Raw genomic sequence first — 10288 nt, forward strand, 5'->3', positions numbered from 1 at the left:
TGAATATTTCTTCATGATGATTAGTTCTTAAAAGTCATTTTATGTACTCACAGAACAGCTCTGGAGGCTTTGACCACTGGCAGCAGCCTCAGAAGACCTTCCTCTGATCTGGAGTATTTCTTCAGGTCAAACACATCCAGCTCCTTTTCTGAAGTCAGCAACACGAAGACCATAGCTGACCACTGTGCAGGTGACAGTTTGGGTTTTGAGAGACTTCCTGATCTCAGGTAGCTTTGGATATCCTCCACTAGAGAATGGTCATTCAGTTCATTCAGACAGTGGAACAGATTGATGCTCCTCTCTGGAGAGGGATTCTCCCTGATCTTCTCCTTGATGTACTTGACTGTTTCTTCATGGCTCTGTGAGCTGCTTCTTGTCTTTGTCAGTAGACCTCGTAAGTGCTTCTGATTGGACTCCAGTGAGAGGCCCAGAAGGAAGCGGAGGAAAAGGTCCAGGTTTCCCGTCCCACTTTGTAAGGCTTTATCCACAGCACTCTTGTAGAAAGTAACTTCAGTAACTTTAGGCTTCTCTCTGAACAGCGAAGAAAAGATACTGGACTTTGATTGAGGATCGTCCATTAGATTCTCATTGTTGTTGATGAATGAGAGGAACACATATACAGCAGCCAGAAACTCCTGAATGCTCAGATGTACGAAGCAGTACACCTTGTCCTGGTACAGCACACATTCCTCTTTAAAGAGCTGTGTGCACAATCCTGAGTACACTGAGGCTTCATTGACATTAATGCCAGCCTCTGTCAGGTCTTCTTCATAGAAAATCAGATTGCCCTTCACAAGCTGTTGAAAAGCCAGTTTTCCCAGTGACAGAATGCTCTCTTTATTCCAGTGTGGACCTGTCTCTTCTTTCCCAAGATACTTTTCATTCTTCTGTTTGGTATGAAACTCCACAAGGTGTGTGTACATCTCAGTCAGAGTCTTGGGCATCTCTTCTCTCTTATGTTTCAGCATGTGTTCAAGGACTGTTGTAGAAATCCAACAGAAGACTGGAATGTGGCACATGATGTGGAGGCTCCTTGATGTCTTAATGTGTGAGATGATTCTGCTGGACAGGTCCTCATCCCTGAATCTCTTCCTGAAGTACTCCTCCTTCTGCGGGTCATTGAACCCTCGTACCTCTGTCACCTGGTCAACACACCCTGAAGGGATCTTATTGGCTGCTGCAGGTCGGGTAGTTATCCAGAGGAGAGCAGAGGGAAGCAGATTTCCCTTGATGAGATTTGTCAGCAGAACATCCACGGAGGTTGACTCTGTGACGTCCCAACAGATCTTGTTCTTCTGGAAGTCTAGGGGGAGTCGGCACTCATCCAGTCCATCAAAGATGAACAGAACTTTGTACTTGTTGTAGATGGAGATTCTTGATTGTTTGGTTTCCACTGAGAAGTGATTGAGAAGTTCAATGAAAGTGTGTTTGTCCTCTTTCATCAAATTCAGCTCCCGAAAAGGGAATGAAAATACAAATTGGACTTCCTGATTTGCTTTTCCTTCAGCCCAGTCCAGAATGAACTTCTGCACAGAGACTGTTTTTCCAATGCCAGCAACTCCCTTTGTCAGCACAGTTCTGATAGGTTTGTCTTGTCCAGTTAAGGGTTTGAAGATGTCGTTACATTTGATTGCAGTCTCTGGTCTTGCTTGTTTCCTGGTTGTTGTCTCAATCTGTCTCAGCTCATGTTCATTATTGACCTCTCCTGTTCCACCCTCTGTGATGTAGAGCTCTGTGTAGATCTTATTGAGAAGTGTTGGGTTTCCTTGTTTAGCGATCCCCTCAAATACACATTGAAACTTCTTCTTTAGATTAGATTTGAGTTGGCAAATCACAGCAAGCTCATCTGAATCTAGAAATAACACAGAGGATATTAATATTACTGTTTTAATGCCTACAGTATTGTAGGACTGTTATAAAGTTATATAAAGTTTTACATTATAATAATTTATTCTCTTAACTGACTGTATAAATGTGACTGGTGTGACTGATTATATTATTATTGGTATTATTATTTTTTTAAATTTACTCCTTTTTCTCCCCAATTCCAATTGTGTTAGTAGCTACTATCTTGTCTCATCGCTACAACTCCCGTACGGGCTCGGGAGAGACGAAGGTTGAAAGTCATCCGTCCTCCTAGCCGCACTGCTTCTTAACACAGCGCGCATCCAACCCGGAAGCCAGGCGCACCAATGTGCTGGAGGAAACACAGTGCACCTGGCAACCTTGGTTAGCGTGCACTGCGCCCGGCCCACCACAGGAGTCGCTGGTGCACGATGAGACAAGGACATCCCTACCAACCAAGCCCTCCCTAACCCGGACGACGCTAGGCCAATTGTGCGTCGCCCCATGGACCTCCCGGTCGCGGCCGGTTACGACAGAGCCTGGGCGCGAACCCAGAGTCTCTGATGGCACAGCTGGCGCTGCAGTACAGCGCCCTTAACCACTGCGCCACCCGGGAGGCCTCATTGATGGTATTATTAATGTAGTCTCTCTCTCTCTCTAAATGAATCAACACAACAAATCCCTGCTGCTACTTGATGAGGTCACTAGGTGTTGTGTTAAGGCTGCTACAATATCATTGAGTTACACAGCTACTTTAGCTGTACTTTAGCTACAGCTTTTAAATGTTATAAAACATAATTCAACATGAGCCAGACAGATCTTACATTTCTCCAGTGTGTCAGCAAGCTCCTTCTGGTTCATTTTCCTCAGGACGTGCAGTGTGATCTTCAGAGCCCCCTCTCTGGCACTGTTCTCCTGCTTCTCATCTTCAGCATCCACGACTTCCTTATCCTGCTTCTGACTCTCAAAGCCTTCTGGGAGTTCTGGACTAAGAATCCTCTTGAACATCTTCAGTTCGTTCTTCACAAATGTCATAATTTTCTCTTCAAGCAACTGAAATAAATAAAGTAAATAAGTTAAGCAAGAGAATAAATGCTTTCTCATTAACACATTAATGAATGTTTGACAGATCAACTTTACTTGAGGTAAACAAAAACAAATGTACATAACAGGACCACATACACTGAATATGGAGGCCAGGTCTGTTTGATGACTCTGGGAAGACTGACCACTGAGAATCTCTGACTCTGATCTCCCCTGTTGGTTTCTGTGGACAAAACATGAGATTACATCTCCTCATCCAGGGAGTACACAGACACACACACACACACGCAAACACACGGAGGGAATGTTGTGTTTGTTTAATATTGTTTTAGGACTATGAAAATGGATAAAATGATTAGCCTATGGATTATGAAAACAACAACAATAAATGGGAAAATGGGAGAGGAGAAATGACTAGAGACAGTGTTGTTTAACTCACTGACCAGGACCCATGAGTTCTTCTTACCTTTGTTCAGTAGAAAAGTCTTCCTCTCTAAACTGTATAGGTTGATCCATAGACCAGTCACTCTTCATGGACACACAGCTGGGAACAGGGGAGGCTGGTCTCTCCTGCTTGATTGGTCTTCAACACAACAGAGACAAACATTACATCTCATCTACTCTGAGCTCAGATGGGGAAACATAAGAAAAGAAAAAAAAGCCATATATCCATTTTTAGAAATGTTCGTAAATTAGCTCTTATTGTTTAAAGAAGTGATGTTTATGTTATGTTTTTTTGCTAAATGAGGAGATGGCACGTGGGTACCTGCGTCTATAAACCAATGAGGAGATGGCACGTGGGTACCTGCTTCTATAAACCAATGAGGAGATGGCACGTGGGTACCTGCTTCTATAAACCAATGAGGAGATGGCACGTGGGTACCTGCTTCTATTAACCAATGAGGAGATGCCACGTGAGTACCTGCTTCTATAAACCAATGAGGAGATGGCACGTGAGTACCTGCTTCTATAAACCAATGAGGAGATGGCACGTGGGTACCTGCTTCTATAAACCAATGAGGAGATGCCACGTGGGTACCTGCTTCTATTAACCAATGAGGAGATGCCACGTGAGTACCTGCTTCTATAAACCAATGAGGAGATGGCACGTGGGTACCTGCTTCTATAAACCAATGAGGAGATGCCACGTGGGTACCTGCTTCTATTAACCAATGAGGAGATGGCACGTGGGTACCTGCTTCTATTAACCAATGAGGAGATGCCACGTGAGTACCTGCTTCTATTAACCAATGAGGAGATGGCACGTGGGTACCTGCTTCTATAAACCAATGAGGAGATGCCACGTGGGTACCTGCTTCTATTAACCAATGAGGAGATGCCACGTGAGTACCTGCTTCTATAAACCGATGAGGAGATGCCACGTGGGTACCTGCGTCTATAAACCAATGAGGAGATGGCACGTGGGTACCTGCTTCTATAAACCAATGAGGAGATGGCACGTGGGTACCTGCTTCTATAAACCAATGAGGAGATGGCACGTGGGTACCTGCTTCTATAAACCAATGAGGAGATGGCACGTGGGTACCTGCTTCTATTAACCAATGAGGAGATGCCACGTGAGTACCTGCTTCTATAAACCAATGAGGAGATGGCACGTGAGTACCTGCTTCTATAAACCAATGAGGAGATGGCACGTGGGTACCTGCTTCTATAAACCAATGAGGAGATGCCACGTGGGTACCTGCTTCTATTAACCAATGAGGAGATGCCACGTGAGTACCTGCTTCTATAAACCAATGAGGAGATGGCACGTGGGTACCTGCTTCTATAAACCAATGAGGAGATGCCACGTGGGTACCTGCTTCTATTAACCAATGAGGAGATGGCACGTGGGTACCTGCTTCTATTAACCAATGAGGAGATGCCACGTGAGTACCTGCTTCTATTAACCAATGAGGAGATGGCACGTGGGTACCAGCTTCTATAAACCAATGAGGAGATGCCACGTGGGTACCTGCTTCTATTAACCAATGAGGAGATGCCACGTGAGTACCTGCTTCTATAAACCGATGAGGAGATGCCACGTGGGTACCTGCTTCTATTAACCAATGAGGAGATGCCACGTGAGTACCTGCTTCTATAAACCGATGAGGAGATGCCACGTGGGTACCTGCGTCTATAAACCAATGAGGAGATGGCACGTGGGTACCTGCTTCTATAAACCAATGAGGAGATGGCACGTGGGTACCTGCTTCTATAAACCGATGAGGAGATGCCACGTGGGTACCTGCGTCTATAAACCAATGAGGAGATGGCACGTGGGTACCTGCTTCTATAAACCAATGAGGAGATGGCACGTGGGTACCTGCTTCTATAAACCAATGAGGAGATGCCACGTGGGTACCTGCTTCTATAAACCAATGAGGAGATGGCACGTGGGTACCTGCGTCTATAAACCAATGAGGAGATGCCACGTGGGTACCTGCTTCTATAAACCAATGAGGAGATGGCACGTGGGTACCTGCTTGTATTAACCAATGAGGAGATGCCACGTGGGTACCTGCTTCTATTAACCAATGAGGAGATGCCACGTGGGTACATGCTTGTATTAACCAATGAGGAGATGCCACGTGGGTACCTGCTTGTATTAACCAATGAGGAGATGCCACGTGGGTACCTGCTTCTATTAACCAATGAGGAGATGCCACGTGGGTACCTGCTTGTATTAACCAATGAGGAGATGCCACGTGGGTACCTGCGTCTATAAACCAATGAAAAGATGCCACGTGGGTACCTGCGTCTATAAACCAATGAGGAGATGGCACGTGGGTACCTGCGTCTATAAACCAATGAGGAGATGCCACGTGGGTACCTGCTTCTATAAACCAATGAGGAGATGCCACGTGGGTACCTGCGTCTATAAACCAATGAGGAGATGGCACGTGGGTACCTGCGTCTATAAACCAATGAGGAGATGCCACGTGGGTACCTGCGTCTATAAACCAATGAGGAGATGGCACGTGGGTACCTGCGTCTATAAACCAATGAGGAGATGGCACGTGGGTACCTGCTTCTATAAACCAATGAGGAGATGGCACGTGGGTACCTGCTTCTATTAACCAATGAGGAGATGGCACGTGGGTACCTGCTTCTATTAACCAATGAGGAGATGGCACGTGGGTACCTGCTTCTATTAACCAATGAGGAGATGGCACGTGGGTACCTGCTTCTATATACCAATGAGGAGATGGCACGTGGGTACCTGCTTCTATAAACCAATGAGGAGATGGCGCGTGGGTACCTGCTTCTATTAACCAATGAGGAGATGGCACGTGGGTACCTGCTTCTATTAACCAATGAGGAGATGGCACGTGGGTACCTGCTTCTATTAACCAATGAGGAGATGGCACGTGGGTACCTGCTTCTATATACCAATGAGGAGATGCCACGTGGGTACCTGCTTCTATTAACCAATGAGGAGATGCCACGTGGGTACCTGCGTCTATAAACCAATGAAAAGATGCAGCGCGAACTGCGTCACAAATAGAACTGACTTCTAGACGCTCGTTGGCGCGCGAGAGCAGTGTGTCATTTTTAATAACGAGATTCATTTAGTGACGCGAGCGTTGTAGTCAGTCTGTCAGCCCCGCTAAAAGGCTGGTGTCGTTACTCTGCCTTCTCCGGGGGATGTTGAGGTAAATTTACTAACCGGGAGGGTTGAATGATGTAATTTATTGGAGGGCTGGAAGACGCACTCTCGAGGTTGTTTACTCACAATATCAGATATTAAGATGATTTTTATAATGAATGTATACTGAGGTTGAGGTTCTGACTAGTGATTATTTACCCGGGGTTCAATACCTACATAATAATATACAATAAAATAATATTCAAAAGTTTGGTCCTTGGACACAGAGGGTTTAAACACTAAAGTTACCGTCCATCTAGTGAAGAGAGGAGAACCGGACAGAGGTAGCCAGCATCCGTCAACGAGAGAGGGAGAAGCCTCACCGGGATTTAACAGGTGGAAGAAACAACCGGGGAGCTCCATCGGTCCACAAGAAATGCAGACAGCCGGTGATGATGTAGTGGTAGCTATGGTAACTAGGATGCTGCTGGTAGAGTAGCTAGCTAGCTTACCGAGCTGTACCGAGTAGCTAGGATAACTAGGATGCTGCTGGTAGAGTAGCTAGCTAGCTTACCGAGCTGTACCGACTAGCTAGGATAACTAGGATGCTGCTGGTAGAGTAGCTAGCTAGCTTACCGAGCTGTACCGAATAGCTAGGATAACTAGGATGCTGCTGGTAGAGTAACTAGCTAGCTTACCGAGCTGTACCGACTAGCTAGGATAACTAGGATGCTGCTGGTAGAGTAGCTAGCTAGTTTACTGAGCTGTACCGACTAGCTAGCAGGTCGTTCGTCTGTCTTTCGTCTCGATGATGAATCCGGTGAACCACAAAATAAAAAAAGAATAGAGAGTGAAAAGGATCTGGCTACACTCATACTGTCCCTGACCGTAAAGAAAAAAGCAAATTGAACAGTAAACTTCGGTGTCTCAACACTGTAACAAACTCCGTCGTTATTCCCCAAGATCACCTCAGTCCACTCTGCGCGTAACCGGCTTGGCGCCACACTGAACGTGGACGAGGACAGTTCTGTACGGGGACGCGGACAGTTCTGTACGGGGACGCGGACAGTTCTGTACGGGGACGCGGACAGTTCCAGAACGCGGACATGATCAGTGCAACACAATCAACTAAACCCAGTCTTTACAGTGGGTTACATTAGTAATATTCATTTTTTATTATTACGTAAAATAAACATTCTGTTTTTTTTATAACAATATGTTAAGATCTGGGTCCATCTCGCCAAAGTGTCTCAGACTAGAAAATTGGTCGTATAAGTGCTGAGAATAAAGACAGTTTACACTTATGGGTATACATTAAAGCTATGCATGAAGTCTCTAGTCCCACCTAGTCAGCAGATATTTAGGACACCTCATGAGCTGTCCTAAGTAGTTAAGAGTTAACAGCAGGTGTCCTAAGTAGTTAAGAGTTAACAGCAGCTGTCCTAAGTAGTTAAGAGTTAACAGCAGCTGTCCTAAGTAGTTAAGAGTTAACAGCAGGTGTCCTAAGTAGTTAAGAGTTAACAGCAGGTGTCCTAAGTAGTTAAGAGTTAACAGCAGGTGTCCTAAGTTAAGAGTTAACAGCAGGTGTCCTAAGTAGTTAAGAGTTAACAGCAGGTGTCCTAAGTAGTTTTAAGAGTTAACAGCAGCTGTCCTAAGTAGTTAAGAGTTAACAGCAGGTGTCTTGATAATACTATAGAATAATGCAGTGAGTCAGTGGTTCCTGAGCCACATGTAATTGCTTTGTAGTAGTTAAAAATAATGTTTGATATTTCTATATGATCAATCCATAAATAATATAGATCTACATGCAACAGTATGTCTTGTGCTTTTGGCAAGTGATACCATTTTGTCTTAATTTTGGCAGATTAATTCATGCTTATTTCTGAAGATTAACTCAGGTTTTCGCCCAAAGGCTAAAGAGTTGTAGCTGTGGCAGGAATTGGACTTGTGGTTGAAAGGTGGCTGGTTTGAATCCCAGGCCGGGTGCTGGAAAATACAGACGGACTTGATCTGACCACTGGAGGACTGCTGGGTTCACATCCTCAAAACATTAACCTTTTGTTGATCAGAACTCTAGATGTTCTTCTTCACTGAACCCAAACATATATATCACTTTTAGTGGTTCCATATATTAATGAAGTGATAGAAGCCTTTTTGGTTCTAGAAGGAACCTTATTTTCTGAGAGTGTAAAATAAACACGTTTTTCTTTTGATGATTTAATTCTCTACATCGTGTTATTTCAAGTTCTCCCTTTGGAGGAAAAGCAACCAACATCATGTTGTTAAATAATAAACCATAAGCAACCAACATCATGTTGTTAAATAATAAGCCATAAGCAACCATTTCTGATTTTAAAAACTAATGTGAACATTGTTGGAAATAGCATTTTTGAAAGAAACTCAAAATAATTCCTAAACACAACTGTCATCTCACCTCTTAGCTTTGGTGTCAGGTCCTCCCTCTCTCTCCCCAGAGAGTCTCATTTTTGAGGCAGGGTCCCCCTCATCTCTCTCCCCAGAGAGACTCATTTTAGAGAACTGACCCCTAAACAGAGATCCAGCATGTTGGTTTTGGTTAACACAGTAATTATTGAATGTCAATTGTTATAATTTATTAATAATTCCTTGTAAAAACATTTACTAACAGACATATCGAAACAGTCAGGTTATTTAATACAATCACATGAATATGTAGATGTGACATCTCTTCTCCATGGTAACTGTCAATAATAATAAGTCACTTTTAAGGTAGTTCTAGACATTACAGCAGCACAAGGCCATGTCTCACAATTATTTTTATTCAATTTTTTTATTTAAGTCAGTTAAGAACAAATTCTTATTTTATTATTTAAAGGTGGGCTATTTATTGTCTTTTAATCTGTTATTATCTAAATGTATCTGAGAATGTAGACAGAAGGGCTAAAATGGACATGATTGATCTGAGGGGGAAATCTTTGATCCATTCAGAAAGTTTATTAGCAACAAGTAAGAGATGTTATATTATGTAAAGTAGACTAGGTTATAATGTATAGTAGTGGGTTGTTAGTGATATGTAGATGTTATATTATGTAAAGTAGACTAGATTATAATGTATAGTAGTGGGTTGTTAGTGATATGTAGATGTTATATTATGTAAAGTAGACTAGGTTATAATGTATAGTAGTGGGTTGTTAGTGATATATAGATGTTATATTATGTAAAGTAGACTAGGTTATAATGTATAGTAGTGGGTTGTTAGTGATATATAGATGTTATATTATGTAAAGTAGACTAGGTTATAATGTATAGTAGTGGGTTGTTAGTGATATGTAGATGTTATATTATGTAAAGTAGACTAGGTTATAATGTATAGTAGTGGGTTGTTAGTGATATGTTATATTATGTAAAGTAGACTAGGTTATAATGTATAGTAGTGGGTTGTTAGTGATATGTAGATGTTATATTATGTAAAGTAGACTAGGTTATAATGTATAGTAGTGGGTTGTTAGTGATATGTTATATTATGTAAAGTAGACTAGGTTATAATGTATAGTAGTGGGTTGTTAGTGATATGTAGATGTTATATTATGTAAAGTAGACTAGGTTATAATGTATAGTAGTGGGTTGTTAGTGATATGTAGATGTTATATTATGTAAAGTAGACTAGGTTATAATGTATAGTAGTGGGTTGTTAGTGATATGTGATGTTATATTATGTAAAGTAGACTAGGTTATAATGTATAGTAGTGGGTTGTTAGTGATATGTTATATTATGTAAAGTAGACTAGGTTATAATGTATAGTAGTGGGTTGTTAGTGATATGTAGATGTT

At 42.6% G+C, this 10288-nt stretch overlaps 1 protein-coding gene across 1 annotated transcript in view; it reads right to left on the reverse strand.

Annotated features, from left to right (window-relative positions):
* LOC139421726 (NLR family CARD domain-containing protein 3-like) overlaps positions 1-9017 on the reverse strand; it is a 118554-nt gene extending 109537 nt beyond the window's left edge. The window contains exon 1 of the mRNA XM_071172840.1: positions 8913-9017. Coding sequence (XP_071028941.1) covers positions 8913-9007 — 95 coding nt within the window. The 5' untranslated portion in view covers positions 9008-9017. The remainder of the gene's footprint in view (positions 1-8912) is intronic.
* Positions 9018-10288: the final 1271 nt, after the last annotated feature.

The sequence above is a fragment of the Oncorhynchus clarkii genome, chromosome 12 (genome assembly GCF_045791955.1).
Source record: "Oncorhynchus clarkii lewisi isolate Uvic-CL-2024 chromosome 12, UVic_Ocla_1.0, whole genome shotgun sequence".
Lineage (NCBI taxonomy): Eukaryota > Metazoa > Chordata > Actinopteri > Salmoniformes > Salmonidae > Oncorhynchus > Oncorhynchus clarkii.